The sequence below is a fragment of the Acipenser ruthenus genome, chromosome 57, assembly GCF_902713425.1.
Source record: "Acipenser ruthenus chromosome 57, fAciRut3.2 maternal haplotype, whole genome shotgun sequence".
Lineage (NCBI taxonomy): Eukaryota > Metazoa > Chordata > Actinopteri > Acipenseriformes > Acipenseridae > Acipenser > Acipenser ruthenus.
In genome coordinates this window covers 3,336,574-3,360,521 of record NC_081245.1, presented here as the reverse complement: position 1 = coordinate 3,360,521, position 23,948 = coordinate 3,336,574, and the positions used below count along the sequence as shown (strand labels likewise).

Genomic DNA, 23,948 nt, shown 5'->3' with positions numbered 1-23,948 from the left:
GGGCCTATGTTACTACACCAGGTACCTTCCACCCAGATACAACCCCATGAAGAAAGGAAAGCTCCAACACCAGTTCATTCTTCATTGTCCCTAGGTAGCAGAAACCTTGAGAATTAATAATATTGACTTGATAAAGACAACTGGTAGGTTGTGGTGGTTTATGCAAATGTATTATTATTTTTTTATTATTAGTTTATTTAGCAGACGCCTTTATCCAAGGCGACTTACAGAGACTAGGGTGTGTGAACTATGCATCAGCTGCAGAGTCACTTACAACTACGCCTCACCCGAAAGACGGAGCACAAGGAGGTTAAGTGACTTGCTCAGGGTCACACAATGAGTCAGTGGCTGAGGTGGGATTTGAACCAAGCCTGTTTCTTTAACCACTGGACCACACAGCCTCCTATTAAATAATGACACACAATTTTACTTTTCATTTTTTGCAACATGATATTGCCAGTATTAAAACCTACTGTAGAATATTTACAAATTACAAAAGAGTACTTGGAGGGGGGGGGGGGCTGAATATACTACTTTTTTTTTTTTTATCTGTTATGTATTTAGTAGAGATGAACAAGCTGCTGGCATTGCATTAGTAAAAATGATTTTGTAATGAATGGACAAGGTGCAAGTTGATCAAAAACTGTGCAGCGTTGCAAAGTCAATTCCTGTGTCTCTCCCTTCTGTCAGTGGATGCCCACCGCCCCCTTTTACAGGTTGTAACAAGGGTCTGAATTTAAGCACCAGCATATTCAGATACCATGTTAGTCTGCTTAGTTCAAATATGTAGATCACTTGCTGAGAAAGTTTAATTTATCTCCATATCTTCAATTTCCAATTCTCACCTAAGAAAATAATTTTGTGGTCTCCAAAGCTAATTTATATCATATTTTAGCTGGTCTCATTAAAAAGATATTACCAAAAAAACCCCAGTAAGTTTCACTCTGTGACTTTGCTGGTGCGATTTAAGTCGTGTCTAATCGAGAAAAGCTCTTCTCACATGCATTACAAAGCTGTGGATTTTCTCTTGTGTGATTGTTGGTGTCTTTGAAGATTTCAGAATTCATTGTGGTTTCTCTCTTGTGTGAGCTTGCTGGTGTCTTTTAAGATTTCCTAATTGAGTGAAGCCCTTCCCACATTTATTACAGTGATGTGGTTTCTCTCCTGTGTGAACTCGCTTGTGTTGTTTAAGTTTTCCTAATCGAGTGAAGCTCTTCCCACATAGATTACACTGGTACGGTTTCTCTCCTGTGTGAATTTGCTGGTGTGCTTTAAGGCTTCCTAATAAAGCAAAGAGCTTCCCACATTCATTACAGTGGTATGGTTTCTCTCCTGTGTGAACTCGCTGGTGCCTTTTAAGGCTTCCTAACACAGCAAACTGCTTCCTGCATTTATTACACTGGTATGGTTTCTCTCCTGTGTGAACTCGCTGGTGTTGTTTAAGTTTTCCTAATTGACTGAAGCTCTTCTTGCATTCATTACAGTGGTATGGTTTCTCTCCTGTGTGAATTCGTTGGTGTGTTTTAAGACTTCCTAATTCATTAAAGCGCTTCCCACATTCACTACACTGGTGTGGTTTCTCTCCTGTGTGAATTCGTTGGTGTGTTTTAAGACTTCCTAATTCAGTAAAGCACTTTCCACATTCATTGCACTGGTATGGTTTCTCTCCTGTGTGAACTCGCTGGTGTTGTTTAACTTTTCCTGATTGAGTGAAGCTTTTCCCGCATTCATTACACTGGTATGGTTTCTCTCCTGTGTGAACTCGCTGGTGTTTTTTCAGACTTCCTAATTCAGAAAAACTCTTTCCACATTCATTACAGTGGTGTGGTTTCTCCCCTGTGTGAATTCGTTGGTGTTGTTTAAGGTTTCCTAAATCATTGAAGCTCTTTCCACATTCAGTACAGTGGTGAGGTTTCTCTCCTGTGTGAACTCGCTGATGTCTCTTATAGTTTCCCAAATGAGTGAAGCTCTTTCCACATTCATTACAGTGGTGTGGTTTATCCCCTCTGTGATTTTGCTGGTGTATTTTAAGACTTTGTAATTGAGAGAAGCTCTCTTCACATTCATTACGTGAGCCCTGCAAGTTGTTTAAGGTTTTCGGATTGAGAATAACTCTTTGAATATAAACTGATTCTAGTACAGGACTATCCTCGTTCATGTGGACAGGTTCCAGAGCTGTGACTTCTTTCTTAATGTGGACAGGTTCTAGTTCTTTTGCAGTCTCTTCTTTAATGGGGACAGGTTCCACCTCAGGACACTTCATATCTGTACCTGAAAAATAGAACACATTTTTTTTTATTTCACATATAATGCATGTTGTGGTACACATCTCAAACATTAGTGCTGACCGCCTCCTACTGACCACAAAGAACATGTTTCCTTAGTTTTAGCATTCTAACCTGGTGAGCTCATTGCAACACGGCATCTAATGCAAGAGGCACTGGCGGTTACCATGCATTCCTTAAATAAAAAAAAATAAAAACGCATGGGTGTTTACCTCTTGAAGACCCTGAACTTTAATAGAATATCAAAGCTGCATGCAGTGCCTGTGATGCAGTCTTGCCCACCCAAGATGGCTTATAAGGACTGCCCTCACAGATAACAGTATAATTTTTCCTTCAAGCCTGCTGCAATCATGGACGCAGCGACCTTGAAGGTTAATGGTTACATTTCCATTTCAGGGAACCAGGGTTAACCGGGTAATAACCTAACGTTCCCTATCAAGTACGAAACGTATCCATTACCATATGGGCGAGTGTACCAAAGCCATCACAAGGACAATACTGCAGAACGACTGGAATGCTACAAGGCTGGCCGAGAGGCTGTCTTGTGTGTTATCATCTGAAATAAAAGCACATTTGAAATGGGGCAACCTTGGCCAGCACCAAGCAAATAGGCACAACTGTACAAGCAGTGGGGGTCAAGGTTGTTGTTTCTACTAACTTGGCTTGTGTTTTTCATACATTCGATCCACTTTTATTGTGCCTGAAAAACACAAGCCAAGTCAGTAGAAACAATGCCGCCCACCACTTTTACAAGGTTGCCCCAATTGTTGTACTTAGCTTCTGATTTTGATACAAGTTAGAAGAAACAATTGGGGCAACCTTGGCTTGTGTTTTTGATATCTCCACTTTAAATGGCTGGGCACTTTTGATAACTTGGCTTTTTTTCCACATTTCCAATGTGTTTTTGCTTCAGATTAAAATAACGCTAAATACTTTATCAATTTTTTCGGTTCCAAAAAAGGCTCCCCTAGTAAATGAGTACTATCCGCCTGCCAGATATGGTGTTTAAACACACAGACGTTATTTTAGCGCAAAAAAAAACCTCTGACTAATTTATCAAAACTAATTTTTTCACGGTTCTGTAACTTAAAAACTTCCGCACAGATTTTCATGAAACAGAAAAAGCATCCGTCACACAGACACGGAGCATATGAAATGCCACCCCGATCCAGTTTGAAACGGCCGTAAAAACACACCCCTTAAAACTGAGTTGAAACAAGGCTCTGCCAGCCACACTAACCTATAATGGTGCTATCATGCTGTATAATATACTTTAAATTCAGCATTTTAATTTATTTGTCACGTTTCCCAATTTTGTATTTCTAAACACTGCATTTTCACTTTCTCATACGTTTGCTTTTCAGTATTGCATTTAATGTTTCCCACTTTAATTTCAAATGTTATTACTGTTTATAGCTGCTTTGTTATTATTGTAGCAACAAAAAAAGGACAAGCAATGATTAATTGCAATCTGCAAACTAATTTCTCAATCAATTATCACATACACATTATCGTCAACAATCAATGCATTGACATTTTATTTTCAAAATAAAGAAGAAACATTTGTATGTTTATCAGAAGATCCAATAACTAAAAAAGCTGTTGTGTATATAAGTTAAACAGCAAGACACACCTGACATTCAAATGAGGACAACTGATTTAAAAAGGGCTCGAATTTAATTAACTGAAAAGAACATGCATGTGTCCGCACCACACCACATCTAACACTTTAATAACAATAACAAAAATCAATACTATTTTAACAGAAGTCATTTCAATATGAAATGTCCTTGTTAATTCACATTACATTTAACATTTCATGTCAAAAGCAAAGCATTCATTATTCTCACAAAGCCAGATAGGCTCATTTAACTACTAAACATAATCTATTTATCTGACATGTAATCGAAACACAACCTGCGTTGAAACAAATACTTCAAGAAACTAATCTTTTAAAATGATTACACAAAACAAACAGGTATGCTTGTGTACTGTTCACTTTTCAGGGCATCTACACAAAATTCAATAAACTTTTCCCTTTCCTTTCCTCAAAAAATTACCAAACATTGTGTCATATTCTTACCTTTTAAAAATAATTGTGTAGCTTTCATTTTTGAAATCAGGAAACTATAAATACAACATTTGTAACGGATGTGACTTGTCCAATGTGAATCCAAAGGCAGATAGGTTTGTATCCCAGCAACATGCTGGCATTCGCTATCTACCGTACTAAGAACATAAGAAAGTTTCCAAATGAGAGGAGGCCCCATTCAGCCCATCTTGCTTGTTTGGTTATTAGTAGCTTATTGATCCCAGAATCTCATCAACTAGCACTATGATCAGTGTATAACGACATAATCAATGCTTTAATGCAAACTGGCAAATAATTGTTTCATCTATCAATTGCCTAATTTAAAGAAAATGTAATTCAGTTATGGTAATAAAATGATGTTCTAAGATCTGGATTTTAATGAGGACTCTGGCAAAGTATGCAGAACCTACACCAGACACTCACGAGAGAGCCAGGGCACTGCCACAGGACACAAGACTCAGCACAGCCAGGACAGCACAGGATACAAGACTCAGCACAGTCAGGACAGCGCAGGACACAAGACTCAGCACAGCCAGGACAGCGCAGGATACAAGACTCAGCACAGCCAGGACAGCACAGGATACAAGACTCAGCACAGTCAGGACAGCACAGGACACAAGACTCAGCACAGCCAGGACAGCACAGGACACAAAACTCAGCACAGTCAGGACAGCACAGGACACAAGACTCAGCACAGCCAGGACACCACAGGACACAAGACTCAGCACAGCCAGGACACAAGACTCAGCACAGCCAGGACAGCACAGGACACGAGACTCAGCACAGCCAGGACAGCACAGGAAACAAGACTCAGCACAGCCAGGACAGCACAGGAAACAAGACTCAGCACAGCCAGGACAGCACAGGACACAAGACTCAGCACAGCCAGGACAGCACAGGACACGAGACTCAGCACAGTCAGGACAGCACAGGTCAGTGAGTCTTGTGTCCTGTGCTGTCCTGGCTGTGTCAAGTCTTGTGTCCTGCAGCAGAAATGCTGTTTCCATGTAAATGAGGTCATCAGTAGTATTGTTATATAGTGACATGGTGTAACAAGCAGGTTTTAAAGAAGGGGGCACTAAAATTATTGTAGGGGAATGTAAACAAACTGAACTGTAAATAGCATTCTGCTGAAGTCCAGTGTAGAAGCCAAACAGAAATACATTTCCCTAACGCAGTGTATTCCACAGGCTTTCTTCCCCTCTTTCAATAAAGCTCCCCTCTATAGATCTGCATTCCAGTTTCACTCACCTCTCTCAGCGATACTAGAAGGTGGCGTTTCCTCCTGCAGGATCCGCTCATTGGCCTGGTCACACCCCAGCTCAGTCACTTCCTCCTTGATCTCAACAGTCCCGTCTGCAGAAACAACCCATCGAATAGGAAGCTCTGGGCTGATGTGAGCTGCTTCCATCTCAGAAACTTCCTTTGAGTGAGGCTGATCCGTTCTCACTGAAGAAAAGGAGACAAGACTGTTAGTTTGTCATTTCAGATTGCATATAAAGTGCTTTTATTTGAATTTCCACAGAACTCACACTTTTGAAAACTATATTATATTAATCCAAAATTTGAAATGTTCTTGATAGCTGCTGCACCTTTGTAATATGAATTCCTCTGTGTACTGCAACAGACTGAAGCAACTTGCAAAAGGCATGCACGGCTACTCCACCCCTAAAACATGGGGATTCTTCTATTATGTAACGTTTGTTACATTGGATAAACCTTTAATATGCATGAGAAGTTATTGTGGAACATATCAACAAGGTTGAATAGTCCCACCTAACCCTACAGCTGTGTCCAAAAGTTTAGCATCACCCGTGGAGCAGTGTGGAGTAGTGGTTAGGGCTCTGGACTCTTGACCAGAGGGTCGTGGGTTCAATCCCAGGTGGGGGGACACTGCTGCTGTACCCTTGAGCAAGGTACTTTACCTAGATTGCTCCAGTAAAAACCCAACTGTATAAATGGGTAATTGTATGTAAAAATAATCTGATATCTTGTAACAATTGTAAGTCGCCTTGGATAAGGGCATCTGCTAAGAAATAAATAATAATAATAATAATATGTAATGAATTAATTTTTGCTTCATATAAAGTCTAATGAAACCTGCCGAATAATGTAACGTTAACATATTTAATTAAATACCGCTTTGTAGTTTTCCAAATACTTTATGAAAATCTAACAAATTGAAAAATGTGACATTTAAAAAAACTAACATGAAATTCTGTACTACTGTTATGGCTTCCAGTATACTTTTATGTTATCATTGTGTAGTTTCTTTGATTACGTGATGTTAAATAAAATATCGTAAATATGTTACATATACATATATATATATATATATATATATATATATATATATATATATATATATATATATATATATGTGTGTGTGTGTGTGTGTGTGTGTGTTATTTTTTATTTTTTGCATGTTATCTCAATCCTAAAATGCTGGCTGATGCAAAACTATTAGAGATAGCTAAAAAACGTAACAATCTACTTCGGATTTTGTTTGTTGAAATCTAAAATTACGTTTGAACCTCATCCTCCTACACATTTAATACATATGGGACAACCGCATCAAAAAGCTCTCCTGTAACTACACATGTAAATACAATTAAAACTTCATTGTGGTGCAGTTCAGTTTTCAAATTGCGTTTTGAAATCGATATGTAGTGCACTGTACTGAAGTATTCTGCAGTACGTCTAAAACATCAACGTGAATTAATTTACATTTCAGTTGTGTTTACCTCTCTCTCTCTCTCTCTCTGCAGTCGGCGTAAGCTGTTGTTGTTGTTGTTTATTTAGTCGATCTCAAGCTTTCCGTTTCACATGTAAACTAAAACCATTTACATTTAAAAACAAACACAAAACCGCAATCTAATCTGTCTGTAACACAATGACCCACACACGAGCAACGGGATACAAAGCTCGTACGGCACACTCCGCGCAAAGCCGAGAGACGAATCTGGCGCCATTTCGGCTCCAAACAGGACATTGCATTGTAAAAACACAACGCAGTCGGAGCCAACATGGCGGACTCTGGTATCCAGTTTCATAACGTCCTCTTCTCAACGCGATCCCGCCCTTGCTTCGATAGGGAGGCCAGCCAATCAGTCTCCCAAGCTGGGTTTTCCAGAGTGTTTCCGCAGCCAATAATATCCGAGTATTCCAGTCAGGCACGCCTGCTAGTGACGCTTTTATTTCGTCACAGGGACCTGAAATGTTAGCTTTGTTTATGGTGTTGGAGAGTGAGTGACACGAGTGAAGGCGCTGCTGATAGTAAAGCATTGCATTACACGCTGTGTAAAGTGTGTAGGTTGGGTGAAACTGTTAACCTGCATTGAGTCCTGAAACAAGTGTCCTTTTTTTCTGTTTGATTTAAGAAAGTTACACCTTGCAAAAGTAAAAACGGGTCTGTTGTTTTCTTTCTTTATCACGCCAGAAGTGCTGATTTTATATTAAAGGTAATTCTCCATTAAATAAATAAATAAATAAATAAATAAATAAATAAATAAATAACTAAGAGGATTCTGCTACACGAGTCTGTTGAAAGCAGTGCGAGAATGCATGAACGCTGCAGATGCAGACATTAAACAACCTCTCAGAAACATGAACCCCGACTGCAATGAACAAGACTTTCAGAGGAATCAGAACCAGGGATTATTTCAAGGTAAGGTAAGGTTGATCTTTTTGATGGTATTGCTTGGTCAGTCCAACTATTTAAATAACTTACTATTCAATTTTATTGGAGAGGTCTTGGTTAAAATGTTCTCTTCAGACACCTTTAAAGTGCTTATTATGAGTGCTGTTAATAACTCTACTCCACTGTCCAAATATTACACCAGTTTAATTCATTCTCCAGACTATAAGAAAGCACTGGTCTGTGTTTGTAAATCCCACGTAGACTAGTTAAGATTTAAATTGGTATTCTAGGAACTATAAGAAAGTATTAGTCTGTATTGGTTAACTTTAACCAGTCTAAGTAATAAACTTAAATGGCTGTACTCCTGATAAAGTGATGTCTCATATGGAGTAAACTGTGTCTTGTAAATTAAATAAACCTATAGTCCCATAGAGACTTTAACAAACCATATTGCAGAGGGTTAGGATAATGATTTGTGAGCTTTGATATCAGTATACAGCAGCAAATTGAGTTTTCATGCTTGATTAAACTGTTTGTCTGCAGATATATTTTTAGACACTGCAACAATACTCTTGTGTATTTAAACGGGGCAATACCTGTATGTTTATTTGTCAAACACTGCACTTTGTGCCTTAGGTTTGAAAACACCCAAACAAAACCTAACTCCTTCTGGGAGTGCTAACTAAATTATACAGATTCCCTTTCTAACTAATGTGCTTACTGACAAAATCCAAAACATTCACAATAGTACAGTTATAGAACACACAGATTCAAGTTCACTGATTCAGTAATACAGTCTCTTTGTCAGGACTCAGCTCTCTAAACAGGTCCTCACCCTCGCACAGCCACACAGGCTTGTTTACTGAGGACTTTTATACCGACCTTCTCCCAGTAAATTACACACAGCTGCCTCAGGTTAGCTGATCACTCAAACTAGGGCTTTTCAACCAGGAAGACGCATACCCTGAGAGGAGGCTGAGGGAAATGGAGGTATAGGAAGTCAATATAAAGAACTTGCTGGGAAAAGGGAAAGAGGACTGGAGACTGAATAGAGAAAGGATACCGACGAAATATATAAAGAAAACAGGAAAAGAAGGGAAGTTATAATAAATAAATATAACAGAAAAATAAAGTAAAACAAAGACAGACAAAGGACTACAGATACTCATCTAAAATAATAGATGGAATGCACCCTATATATTAACCAGAAGAACAAGATGCATACCCTTCGTGGTAGTTCAAAGGTCATAGGGGGTATGCAGGATGACTTGGGAATGCAAAAATGAAAATAATGGTCTTCAATTGATTTAAAAAAATATATATATTATATATATATATATATATATATATATATATATATATATATATATATATATATATATATATATATATATATATATATATATATATATAATCTCTAAACCACTTAGGAGGCTGTGTGGTCCAGTGGTTAACGAAAGGGGCTTGTAACCAGGAGGTCCCCGGTTCAAATCCCACCTCAGCCACTGACTCACTGTGTGACTCTGAGCAAGTCACTTAACCTCCTTGTGCTCCGTCTTTCGGGTGAGACGTAGTTGTAAGTGACTCTGCAGCTGATGCACAGTTCACACACCCTAGTCTCTGTAAGTCACTTTGGATAAAGGCGTCTGCTAAATAAACAAATAATAATAATACAGCCTGACTATTTCAAATGTATCATCCACCTCTACACTTGAGTGATTTCCATTGGGTGAATTTCCTCTCTGATTAGGTGTGGCTGCATTTCAGTGACAGAAATAGCGACTGGTTGAATTTGTTTTTGATAAATTTCTTACTTGCAAAAGTAAAAATGAATAAAGAAAACACAACTTCATAAAGTTAAAAGAAACAAAGTATACAGAGTCACTTTGGATACTGTTTATGTTGTCTTTAATAAAAAAAAAAACGTTTATCATATCATAACGTTATTAATAATGTTTTTGTAGGCAATATGTAAAAAGTGGAAGTAAGGGGAAGTTTGTTTATTTATTTATTGTAAAAACATTCTGACAGCTCACTGGACAGAAAGACGCTAACTTGTATACTGTCAAAGTGAGTTCCAGTAATCACACACCGTATCACACGAGTACATCTAGTCTGCTGTGTGCTGAACCCGCCCCTTCACTTCTCAAAATACACGAGCAGCTCTTCTGCTACAGACAACAACAATATCACAACACATTAAACCCACCAGTTTCGACAGAAATTCAGGATCGCTGCAAGCCCACGAATCAAGCTAAGTATGATAGTGTTTTTATTATTATTATTATTATTATTTTATTCATTTTTTAAATTTTCTAAAAGAGTAGGCCAGGGGCGTACCCAGTTAGCACACAGTCCCAACCAAATCTGTGCCTATGTGAATTCCAAGTAAATTTACATATTTTTATTTATTTATTTATTTATTTATTTATTTAAAACTGTGCAGCCCGAAGGCGGGGGCTCAAGTTTAGGACAAAAATGCTATTTTTAAAAATGTTGTAGGCTTTAGCCCAGGGGTGTCCAATCCTGGTCCTGGGCCGGTGTCGCTCCTGGTTTTTGTTCCAACTGTACTCTAAATTACACCCCTGCTTTAGCCAATCAAAGCAAAGTAGTTATTGTGATGCTGTGTTTAGGTGGGATCTTTCTCTCACACAACAAATCACATGCAGGCTGTGTTTGATTGACAGCTTGTGAGGCAGCTGACGCAGATCTTTTTAAAGTCCCAGACGTTTCAATATTCCAAGCACAAATCGACTGTGGCAAAAAAATATCCAACACTAATTTACGTTTTAGATTATTGCCACTTGCATATCTTTCCAAATACTCACGCATGTTTAAGAGTTTTGATCCCAAATAACCACCTGTACACCGTGAACAGGATTAAAACAGCTTTTGCGAGCCTCAATGCTGACAAGTCGCTGAAGAACATGCTGTCTCTCCTATGGTTTGAAAGACCATTAGGCATGACCTGTGCGATTTTTATTATTATTTATTTCTTAGCAGATGCCCTTATCCAGGGCGACTTACAATTGTTACAAGATATCACATTAAACATTTTTTCTCAGCAAGTGATCTACGTGTTTTAACTAAGCATCCTAACATGGTATCTGAATATGGTGGTGCTTAAATTCAGACCCTTGTTACAGCCTGTAAAAAGGGGTGGTGGGTATCCACTGACAGATGGGAGAGCCACAGGAATTGACTTTGCAAAATCATTTTTACTAATGCAATGCCAGCAGCTTGTTCATCTCTACTAAATACATAACAGATAAAAAATAGTCTAGTAAATCGCCCCAATTACTCTTTTTGTAATTTGTAAATATTTATTTATTTCTTAGCAAATGCCCTTAACCAGGGCGACTTAAAATTGTTACAAGATATCACATTTGTTTTACATACAATTACCCATTTATACAGTTGGGTTTTTACTGGAGCAATCTAGGTAAAGTGCCTTGCTCAAGGGTACAGCAGCACTGTCCCCCACCTGGGATTGAACCTACAACCCTCCAGTCAAGTGTCCAGAACCCTAACCACTACTCCACACTGATTTTCCGGAGTATGACTATATATAATTGCAATATTAAATAGCAAGCCCGACGTCTTATCCTATATGGTGGAGAAGAGACGAGAGGATACTAACTTGGCGATGGCAAGTCACTGACTAACTTTCATTGGATTTAAAAATTGCTTAAAGTGTAACATTACTGTGTTCTTGCTGGTCTGGCTTTTTAAAGTGTAACATTACTGTGTTCTTGCTGGTCTGGCTTTTTAAAGTGCATTCACTGCAGATATTTGTACATTTATTTTTTTGTTCACTTCAAACATTTTAAATGGATTTACAGAGGAAATATTTGATGTATTCAGGTTTTTTTTTAAATGTAAACTATTTCCTGTGCCGTCAGACCTTTTGTTCATTGCCTGTCCACCCTAAATTGGTGCCCACCCACATTTCCAAGCCTAGTTACGTCACTGGAGTAGGCTGCAATTTTTTTTTTTTTTTTTACATAATATGTACAGCCTACCAATTTTGTTAATTTGCAGTTTTTGAATATGATGACAACGTTCTTTCATGTTCTCTTCACAATTAACAGTTCATTTCCTACATACCTATAATTTTATTTTAAAAAAATTAATTTCAGTCCACAGTCACATTTAAAAATAGATATGCTATTTATTCTGTTTTCTGATCTCCCTGCTGCTGATCAAGCTTGAACTGCATGTTTTATTATGTTTGTTCTATTTGTAATTTCTGAATTATTGCCCCTAGTAAAATTTGGTCACGGTCTCGGTGGGTAAATTTCCTGATTAAATAAGTACATTTTAAATGATTTTATTTACAGTTAAGGATAATAATAATAAATAATAATAGTAGCATCAGTAATAATACAAATTTAAATTACATGGATGTAGTAATTATATCAATTTAATATGCGATTAAAACCAAGATGAACAGATTAATTTTTTTAATCGTGAGATTAATCATGATTATTTTTTTAATCGCTTGTCTGTGGCTGTTTGTTGCCTCTCCTTCCACTGCTTGTAAGAGAGTGGGAGGGCATGCAGGGTTAAAAACTCTACCATCACATCTCCCTACTCTTGTTTCAATATCAACCCTAACTGATGCAAGTTTTTGGTAAAAAAAATGTCCTTCCTTTTTGAGAATATATTTATAGCTAAAAAGCCTGTATATTTTATTACGGAGCACAGAATTTGTAAACTTGATTAAACACAGGTGTATATATGTTAAACACTGACCTGGTTAATATATAATCCACATGATTAGTTTTTCTTCACACAAAGTGTTTAGCGATCTTAGCCCCGCCCCCCACCACCACTACGATTTACTGGGCCCTGGAGCAAGACTGTGGAGACCCCCGATCCCGCAGCACAACATAAAGAAAACCTTTTGAACTATTATCCACTTACATGATATAAACCCTGCGCTATCTTTTGTTTCACCCAAAAGCATGTATTTTTTTTTAATACTGAATTTTGACCATCCGGTAGTAATATTCAAAGTTGATGGAATTTTGTGAGATAGGAAGACTCCAACACGTTCAGCTTGTTCGATGTGGAACATGAACAGATTTTAGCCTTTTGGCTGACAGCGATGTGGGGATGCTGTTTGTGCATCGTGGAGATTTTGTTTAGACAAAAAGTTCCAAGCAGTAGTTTACATCATATGTAATAAACTACAGCATTAATATTATGGGTCAAATATACAAACACATCTTGCTATACTGTGCAGACCATTGTAAATCGAGGCTGTGTTTATTGTATGTTGCCAGTATTGCATGTATATTTGTAATTTGTAGTGTCTCCCTCTTTGCAATGTGTTAAGTGTTTTGTTTAAAGCTGTGATGTCTCCGATCAGACTGTCATCCTCTTGTCTGTTTCAAAGTGTAAATGCAGGCCGGTGCAATAAACACTTCTGAGGTGTCTTTGTGAAGGAATGTTACGAGAAGCTTGTTTGTCAAGAAAGGATTTTAACTCCAATTGCATTATAAATTGTTCATCACATTAATCTCTTCAGTGATGCAATAATTTCCTGGTTTTTAAGTTGTCCCGCCAGATTAAAACTTTCCCAACATTCAGGATTTCTCTCCTGTGTGAATTCGTTCGTGTCGTTTAAGACTTCGTAATTCAGTAAAGCTCTTCACACAATCATTACAGTGGTATGGCTTCTCTCCCGTGTGAACTCGTTTGTGTCTTTTAAGATTTCCTAATTCAGTAAAGCCCTTCCCACAATCATTACAGTTGTGTGGTTTCTCTCCTACGTGAATTTGTAGGTGTTTTTTAAGATTTCCTAAATAATTGCAGCGCATTCCACATTCATTACAGAGGTGTGGTTTCTCACCTGTGTGAATTAGTTTATGTCTTTTAAGACTTCCTAATTCAGTAAAACGCTTCCCGCAATCATCACAGTGGTATGGCTTCTCTCCTTTGTGAATGCGCTGGTGATTTTTAAGGTCTGATAAATGACTGAATCTCTTCCCACACTCTGTGCAGTGGTAAGGTTTCTCTCCTGTGTGAATTCGTTGGTGTTTTTTAAGACTTCCTAATTCAGTGAAGCTCTTCCCACAATCATTCCAGCTGTGACATTTCTCTCCTGTGTGAACTCGCTGGTGTCTTTTAAGGGTTTTTACCAAACTGAAACTCCTCCCACACTCAGTGCAGTGATGAGGTTTCTCTCCTGTGTGACTGCGCTGGTGGATTTTAAGCTGTGATAAATGACTGAAACTCTTCCCACAATCAGCACAGGGAAATGGAGTCTGTTCTGTGCAATTTCCCTTGTGAGTTTTAGGAGAGCCTAATTGACGTGAACTCTTTCTTGGTTTAGTAGAACAAGGCAGGGTCTTCAAGTTGCCCTGGGTTTCAGAATTTTTCACACACACAGAATGTGCAATCTCTATACTCTCCAGAGAAAGTGGTTGTCTGTCTTCTAAAGAAGGAATTTTAACTGAGCGAGTTCTCAATTTCTTCATATTTCTTTCTTGGGGTGTCTTCTCTCTGTGTTTCTTGCACTGTGGTTTGTCACTAGAAGAGTTTTTGCAGTGGGATGATCGATTAGAGTCGTGTTCTCCTTCATCTACTTTAGAAGCTAAGGAAAAAAGAAAGGAGAGACAAAGGTTATTATAAAGCACATTCACTCTTCTATAGAGTTTCCCCTCATAACCAACAACAACTCCTAGAGTGAACTATGATTACTTAATATTTAGAGAACAGTCAGACCCACTTAATATAGCAGTGTGGAGGTAGCAGTGTGGAGTAGTGGTTAGGGCTCTGGACTCTTGACCGGAGGGTCGTGGGTTCAATCCCAGGTGGGGGACACTGCTGCTGTACCCTTGAGCAAGGTACTTTACCTAGATTGTTCCAGTAAAAACCCAACTGTATAAAATGGGTAATTGTATGTAAAAATAATGTGATATCTTGTAACAATTGTAAGTCGCCCTGGATAAGGGCATCTGCTAAGAAATAAATAATAATAATATCACTCCTGTTAATGGCAGCCTCCTTTTATAGCATGGGTGTCAATGAGGACAAGCAACATACATTTTAAAACTACCTTTAACAAAACATTCGTTCAAACAGCAGGTGATGGGGGAGCAGTGAAAATGGAATTGAAAATGGATTTTCACTGCTCCCCTTATTGTTTAGTGGAACGTTTCCTTGTTAAAAAGGTGTTGTTGCCAAGGTTTTCAATTCAATTTTTATATAGCGCCTTTTGCAACAGGTCGCCACAAAGCGCTTTACAAAGACAAAAACAATACATATTACTGAACAGTAAACATTTAAAAAAAGAACAAAATAAAAAAAAAAAACAGAATATATAAGCTGTATTATAAAAACATGATTTTAATCTAAATAAAAAAATAAAATAAACAGTGGGAACAATATGGGGGCAAGAGGATATCAGCTCACCTGGATGAAAATGCCAGGCTATAGACATGGGTTTTTAGTCTATACTTGAAGGCATTGACTGAAGGGGCTTCTCGAATTGTGATGGGCAAGTTGTTCCATAATTTAGGTGCCATACAAAACTAAAAGATCTACCACCTGAAGTGTTTTTCTGAATAGAATTCCACAAAGCAGCAGTAATAGTTGGCAAAGATTTTGTGTCTGTGATGCAACAAACTAAAACACCTGTACATCAGGAGCTGGATTCAGCTTATAGAGAAAGATTAAACAAAAAAAAAAAAACAGACATAAGCTATTTATAGATTTGAACAACTCCCAAGTACAGTAGATGCCTGTTATTAGCAACCCCGATAGACAGCGTTTGGTTACAAGCATGCCGCTTATTGACAGCTTTATTACTAGTTTCAAGTGCTACAGAGCGAGTTGCATGATTTATGCACATACTTCAACAGCTTTTATAACACACTGCGTATTTCTGGCGGACCGAGGCAGAATCGTGGCTTCGAAACTGGCTACGATGTGGCACGCAAAATTTAGATGGAGACAGAGAACGTTGGACAATTTCTTATTTTAAAATTGTGTTTCTTTAGAATTGATTGTAAGTACAACACATTTTTTTTGTTTGCTTTACTCATTGTCAGGACGCTGTGTAGTACTATTTAAGCCTACTATTGTTTTTGTTACACACGCGTGAAGTAAACAGTTCTATGTCTGGGTATTTTGTGTTTCTCGTGTTAATTTTTTTAACAGTAACATTTAAAACACATGTATTTCAGTGCTATATTTGTACATCTACAGTATATATAATTCCATACAAGTACAAGTGAAAATGGGGGCTTTTCACTTTTTGGCAACTTTCGGTTAATGGCAACTTTTTGCTGGGAACCGGGAGGTTGTTAATAAGCTGCATCTACTGTATTCCTTATTATAGTTGTACTCTTGGTATGTTACTTAAATTTACTAGCAAATGTGTTCAGGTCCGTTTCTGTCTGCAATATGATATGGGTCAGGTATATCACTCAGTCATTGATCAAAGTTTTATTTTTTTTCATTTTGTGATGCGATCCTAGTTTGTTATGCGGAATGTAATAAAAGACCAATAAAATGGTGAGTAAGGCAGTAGGTATTTGCGTACTGTGTCCTGAGTGGCTGGAGAATGAATGGACTGATTTGCATGAGAGTGTGTGAACGTGGCCATGCTGTGTGAGCGTTGTGTATAAATGTGGGTGATTAAGCGATGCGGGGGGAGAGTGACAGAGATCGAATGATTCCTGGTGTTAGATCTCCCTCCCGCAATACACCCCGCCATTCATCTCTGCATGCTTTCAATAGAGCAATACACCCCGCCATTCATCTCTGCATGCTTTCAATAGAGCAATACACCCTGCCATTCATCTCTGCATGCTTTCAATAGAGCAATACACCCTGCCATTCATCTCTGCATGCTTTCAATAGAGCAATACACCCCGCCATTCATCTCTGCATGCTTTCAATAGAGCGATACACCCCGCCATTCATCTCTGCATGCTTTCAATAGAGCAATACACCCCGCCATTCATCTCTGCATGCTTTCAGTCTTTGTTTTACTTTACCTGAAAGGTGTTCACATTCTGAATTTTCTAGTACAGGATTCTCCTCTTTAATGTGCACAGGTTCCAGCACTGTGACTTCTTTCTTAATGTGGACAGGTTCTAGTTCTGGGGCCTCCTCTTTAATGTGGACAGGCTCTGAATCCTGCCTTTCACAAGGATAACCCAGCTGTACCTTCAGAACTCGCAGGTGGTGTTTCACAGTGCTGTGGTGTCTGAAATCTGCCCCGCATTCATGACAGTTATATGAAGTCTTTCCAGTGCCTGTTTGCTGCTGTCTGTTCAGGATTCCTGACTCCCTGAAAGTCTTCACACATCCAGCACAGCGATGCAGAGTCTTTCCAGGAGATGTTTCAAGGTTTCCTTCAGTATTAAAACTCTCCCCACATCCAGGACAGGGAAGAGAGCCCTGCAAGCTGCTTAAGGGTTTAGAATTGAGAATAACCCTTTTAATATGGACTGATTCTAGTACAGGACTCTCCTCTTTAATGTGGACAGTTTCTAGTTCTTCTTGGGCCTCATCTTTAATGGGGACAGGTTCCAGTTCAGAAAGCTTCATATCAGTACCTGAAAAACAGAATAAAAGTGTATTTTTTTATTTCACATATGATGCACGTTGTGGTACACACCTCAAACATTAGTGCCGACCGCCTCCTACTGACTTTTTCCAATGAATTTTTTTAGCAATCTAACCTGGTGTGCTCACTGCAACTGCTGTTTACCATGCACTCCTTAAAAGTAAAAACTAAACAATTACAGAAGAAAAGCCGAATAAAGCTTTAAATAGAGCTGAAGAGAAACTCTGCAGAAATGCTGCTGAAGTGGCCTAAAGAGTTAAGGAAACAAACAGCCCGAAACCAGAGGGTATGTAATTAGTCTTCAGATAGAAGTGAGCCCCTGATAGAAGCAGCTGTGCTGCTGCACAGTGTTGGCAGCTACAGAGCATAGGGGTGGATGATGTACATGAATAAATATATCATGATATTTTAGATGTAAATAGGAGGCACTTTTTTTACACAGAGAATTGCGAGGGTCTGGAACCAACTCCCCAGTAATGTTGTTGAAGCTGACACCCTGGGATCCTTCAAGAAGCTGCTTGATGAGATTCTGGGATCAATAAGCTAACATTACTGGGGAGTTGGTTCCACACCTTCATAATTCCCTGTGTAAAAAAGTGCCTCCTATTTTCTGTTCTGAATGCCCCTTTATCTAATCTCCATTTGTGACCCCTGGTCCTTGTTTCTTTTTTCAGGTCAAAAGAGTCCCCAGGGTCGACATTGTCTATACCTTTTAGAATTTTGAATGCTTAAATCAGATCACTGCGTAGTCTTCTTTGTTCAAGACTGAACAGATTCAATTATTTTAGCCTGTCTGCATACAACATGCCTTTTAAACCCGGGCTAATTCTGGTTGCTCTTCTTTGCACTCTTTATAGAGCAGCAGTACCCTTTTTGTAACGAGGTGACCAGAACTGAACACAATATTCTAGATGAGGTCTTACTAATGCATTGTAAAGTTTTAACATTACTTCCCTTGATTTAAATTCAACACTTCTCACAATATATAGTTATTGTATTTCTTGCTCTTATTGTATTACTTGTATTGTAACACTTGAAATGTATTTGCTTACGATTGTAAGTCGCCCTGGATAAGGGCGTCTGCTAAGAAATAAATAATAATAATAATAATAATAATAATAATAATAATAATATATCCGAGCAGTTTGTTGGCCTTTTTAATAGCTTCCCCACATTGTCTAGATGAAGTCAACATAAACTCCTAGATCTTTTTCATAGATGTATTTATAATGCACATTTTTATTGCCTACGTGCAGTACCTTACACTTTTCTCTATTAAATGTTATTTGCCATGTGTCTGCCCAGTTCTGAATGCTGTCTAGATCATTTTGAATGACCTGCATGTCGCACTGTAAACTTGATCAGCTATGAACCGGACTTCAAATAAATGAGCAAAATGATGCAGCAGCAGAAGCCACATTAAAGAAGCGCACGGTAAGAACAATAATCTTTATTTTATTTTTTTTTGCACTTTAAAGTTCATCAATTGTGCATTTATGATTGGCTCTTTTTAGACCACTTGCTCTAAATTTCCATTCAGTTTGCCTCTCTTGCACAAAAAGGTCACCAAACCCTCAAAGTAACTAGTCTGAGCATAATTTCTATCATGTTTCTAAATTAATTTAAAATGTGTCAACTTTAATCATGGAAGTATACTTCTAGATACACAGAGGCAGCAGTGTGGAGTAGTAGTCAGGGGCTCTGGACTCTTGACCGGAGGGTCGTGGGTTCAATCCCAGGTGGGGGACACTGCTGCTGTACCCTTGTGCAAGGTACTTTACCTAGATTGCTCCAGTAAAAACCCAACTGTATAAATGGGTAATTGTATGTAAAAATAATGTGGTATCTTGTAACAATTGTAAGTCGCCCTGGATAAGGGTGCCTGCTAAGAAATAAATAATTAATTGATTTTTGAGGAGGCTGTGTGGTTCAGTGGTTAAAGAAAAGGGCTTGTAACCAGGAGGTCCCCGGTTCAAATCCCACCTCAGCCTGACTCATTGTGTGACCCTGAGCAAGTCACTTAACCTCCTTGTGCTCGGTCTTTCAGGTGACGTACTTGTAAGTGACTCTGCAGCTGATGCTTAGTTCACACACCCTAGTCTCTGTAAGTCGCCTTGGATAAAGGCGTCTGCTAAATAAACAAATAATAATAATAGATATGTACATGTTCATTTGGTCCTGCATTAACCCCATTGTCAGCCTGATCATAAACAACAATCCAGTTTCTTGTGTAGAATCGTTCCAGTTTAAACCATTTGAGAGAAAGAAACGTTGTTTCCATGTAAATTAGGTCATCAATAGTATTGGCATATAGTGACATGGTGTAACAAGCAGCTTTCAAAGAAGGGGGCTTTAAAATTAGTGTTGGGGAATGTAAACAAACTGAACTGTAAATAGCTTTATGTTGAAGTACAGTGAAGAAGCCAACCAGAAATAATTGCCCCCTAACGCAGATCTATAGACCCCCTCTACAGATCTGCATTCCAGTGTCACTCACCTCTCTCAGTGATACTAGAAGGTGGCGTTTCCTCCTGCAGGATCCGCTCATTGGCCTGGTCACACCCCAGCTCAGTCACTTCCTCCTTGATCTCAACAGTCCCGTCTGCAGAAACAACCCATCGAATAGGAAGCTCTGGGCTGATGTGAGCTGCTTCCATCTCAGAAACTTCCTTTGAGTGAGGCTGATCCGTTCTCACTGAAGAAAAGGAGACAAGACTGTTAATTTGTCATTTCAGACTGCATATAAAGTGCTTTTATTTGAATTTAGTAAACTATGTTATGTATTAATCCAACATAATTTAAATTCACATATCAAGCTTTATTTGAAATGTTCCCAATATCTACTGCACCTTTGTAATATGAATTCTCCTGTGTACTGCAAAAGACTAATGCAACTTGCAAAAGGCATGCAAGGCTATTCCACCCCTAAAACAAGAGGATTCTTCTGTTATGTAATGTTTGTTACATTAGGTAAACCTTTAATATCAGACACACATCTGCATGCATGAGAAGTTACTATTGAACATATTGATGGGGTTGAATAGCCCCCATTTAACCCTACAGGCTATGGCCAAAAGTTTAGCATCACCCTATAGCATTAACTAATTTTGCTTCATAAAGTCTAATGAAACCTGCTGAATAATGTTACCTCAACATAACAGTTAGTCTTAGCTATTTTCAAGACCCCCCCCCCCCCCCCATCCCCATAGTGACAACGCGATTGTCATTCCATCGTGTTACTTTCACTGGAATGGTAGAACTGTAGCGGCAGTCTGCACTGCCCCTAGAACTTTTAGACATTGACTTTGTATCTAAAACAGGACAATCCTGTGCTCTGTTAGCTCTCGGTGTGCCAGTAGCTCCCATTCCTTTGTCACCCATGTCCTGCAGCAGTGGAAGTGATGTAAATAGACTGTCAAATGTCAGCTTGAAATGTCACATTCTTAGGTAATGTAGAGATCAGCCCTGTCATCACAGAGCCACCCAGGCCAAGTTCAGGTAATGGAACACCTTTACCAGCATAAGGTTCGCACTGAAAGAGGCATCCAAGTGTGAACAGGATGGCTGGTGGATGACGTCAGACCAGGAACTGAAACCAGGCAACAGTAGCAGACTGGGGTATGAAAAGCGCTGTGGCGCGTTTATTAAACAAATACAAGATTTAAACAAAACAAAAGGTAGCAAGTATCGTACTGGTTTTACAGCCAGCTCAAGTAGCAATTGTTTACTTTTAGTATCTGTTCTTACTTGTCTCTTCTTCTCTGGACAGCTCACCCCGTGCAGCCCAAGCTGCAGGTCTTTTATATTATGGCTGAGGGATTAACTGGCTATTAATTATCTTATTAACCCCTCGGCCACAGTCTGCACGAGTTTAACAAGTCTGCGTGACTGTCAGCAAACTCAATAATTACTGAGCCGACAGTCACGCATTCTCACAAGAGGTATTTAAAAATAATAACATATAATGGCAGGCGAGTTTTCGCCCGTCCTTCAAAACATAATAAAAACACAAATGAATACATAACATGCACAGGGGCGAGGATTCAGACACCACAGCTTAGAACCAAACTTGTTTAGCAGAGTGCTTCCCATCATAAGGAATCATGGCTTCATCCACACACAGATTGTGCTCGATTTGGAAGGCCTTGAGGAATCTCTCATTCAACATTTCATGAATGGCCTTATCTTGCCAAGCTTGCCTCCAGCAAGCAGTCTGCTGTTATCAGCAAGGTGGAAACATCTGAGGATCTATATGAATCCGTCACATCCTCACTCTGTGCCCACATCATACGTCTCTGCGGTACAACAGCATAGCCACTTAAAGCAGCGCTGCTAAAAAGTGCCCCGATTCATAATCAGTGGATGATTCAGAATCAGACCACAATAAACATCTTGTTTAAATTTAAAGCAAATTGTTGAGATACTTGTGTTGGAATATTGTTTCAAAATTGTATAATGCAACAAAAATATATTAAAAGGGTTAATGCATGGCTGAAGGTTTCTCACTGATAATGGACCCTTTCTCAGTCAAAACGGCAAGTTTCTCAGTATCTAAAAAGCTTTGAGGGAGCGCTACTCGTAAAGCCAGGGTCAACTGTGTATATGTGCTTATATTTACATCTGTACATTCCTATATAGAGTTAACATGTATAGTACAAACACTACTTTATCATCTAGCTATAGCCAACATAACACATCCAATGTTGAGTGCATGGTATACAGACACACAGGCAGCATGCATAGACACCTCATTTAATACAATGAGTCTATATTCTATCCATCTGTTTAAACGAGGCAACACAATCACATGTAAAAATAATGTAGATTCCACGACCTTAAATCTGCATATTGTTTTAACGCAATGTTAAGGTCTGTAGCAACTTATCAACACGACTAATGGTTTTGAAATGTATATATTTAAAGCAAGCATACACCAGTAGCCTATTCAATACTTTCACATTGTACTGTAGACGATACCGCTATCAGTGCATATATTTAAAAACGAGAATAAAATAATACCAACAGGTGCATAAACTGGCATATGCATTAAAATACTTGAAATACAAACGTACGATTTTCTGACCTTACACGGGTCATGTTTTGGTATGCATACCACTTTCTGGCCCTACACAGGTTTTGCGATATAGGCCTATTGCTGTAGTTTCTTTGACTGCATGACGTCAAATAACAATTCTAGTTGTTGCTAAACTTGTGTCCATAGCTGTAGCTAAGAAAAGTAATAATCTACTTTGGATTTTGTTTGTTGAAACCTAAAATTACGGTTTAACACCCAACACTGCAAACCTAAGGTACTAACACAACCGCGTCAAAGTGCTCTCCTGCAGAAATGTAATTCAGATAAAAACTTGTTGCGCAGTTCAGTTTTCAGATTCCGTTTCGAAATGGTTATGTAGTGCGCATGTCTAAATCATCTATGTGAATTACACTGCGCTAAATTAAATATTGTTTACCTCTCTCCTATAATATCCCTCGCTGTCTGCAGTCGGCGTGAGTTGTTGTTTTTCTTTACTCGTTCTCAATATTTCCGTTTCACGTCTAAACCGTCACTTTAACTAAAACCGTTCAGATAAAAAAAAACAAGAAAAAGCTCTTAATAATGTCCAAGCTCTTAATAAATCAAACACAACGCAACGAGCCACGCTCTCACAGGAAGACAAAGCTTACTGAGCACGCGCAGCACAACGCAGAGAGACGAAACTGGCGCCATTTGGGCTCCAGAACAGGGCGTTGCGTAGCAACACACAACGCAGAAGTTGCCAGTATTCGGTTTCATCATAGGTTGCGTTCTCGTATCCCAGAGCTTGCGCCGGCTGCTCGTGGCTGCGTGTCTGTCTGACGTCACACGCTGCTTCTACAGAAACGCCGTCTCCAAACCTTAGCGCAGCGCAGAGAAGAGGTTGAAAACACAACGCGACATCCCCTAATAACACTTGCAATGCATTAAAAGTTATGACATTAAGGATATGACATTATTATGTGTTGATTTTATTTTGTTTTATTTGACTTTATTATTTATTTCATCACCAACTGCCATGACAACACACTTATTTATGTATTATTATTATTATTGTTATTATTATTTATTTCTTAGCAGACGCCCTTATCCAGGGCGACTTACAATTGTTACAAGATATCACATTATACATTATTTCACATTATACAGACATCACATTATCTTACATACAATTACCCATTTATACAGTTGGGTTTTTACTGGAGCAATCTAGGTAAAGTACCTTGCTCAAGAGTACAGCAGCAGTGTCCTCCACTGGGGATTGAACCCACGACCCTCCGCTCAAGAGTCCAGAGCCCTAACCACTACTC

General features: G+C 38.7%; 1 protein-coding gene across 3 annotated transcripts; it reads right to left on the bottom strand.

The window, feature by feature from the left end:
- Positions 1 to 510: 510 nt before the first annotated feature.
- Positions 511 to 23,349, bottom strand: LOC117407679 (zinc finger protein 501-like). 3 transcript variants are annotated; one of them, XM_059017716.1, is made up of 4 exons: positions 23,075 to 23,332; positions 20,101 to 20,298; positions 17,029 to 17,592; positions 11,996 to 14,618 (listed from the first exon to the last, which is right to left on the bottom strand). In XM_059017716.1, exons 2-4 carry the CDS (start codon positions 20,258 to 20,260, stop codon positions 13,609 to 13,611), a joined length of 1,734 nt encoding a protein of 577 aa, XP_058873699.1. In that variant the 5' UTR covers positions 20,261 to 20,298; positions 23,075 to 23,332; the 3' UTR covers positions 11,996 to 13,608. The 3 variants fall into 3 exon arrangements, with proteins under 3 accessions (XP_058873700.1, XP_058873699.1, XP_058873701.1); XM_059017717.1 differs by lacking the exons at positions 11,996 to 14,618; positions 17,029 to 17,592 and adding an exon at positions 511 to 2,271 and having other exon boundaries at positions 23,075 to 23,349; XM_059017718.1 differs by lacking the exon at positions 17,029 to 17,592 and having other exon boundaries at positions 23,075 to 23,334.
- Between the last annotated feature and the right edge of the window lie 599 nt (positions 23,350 to 23,948).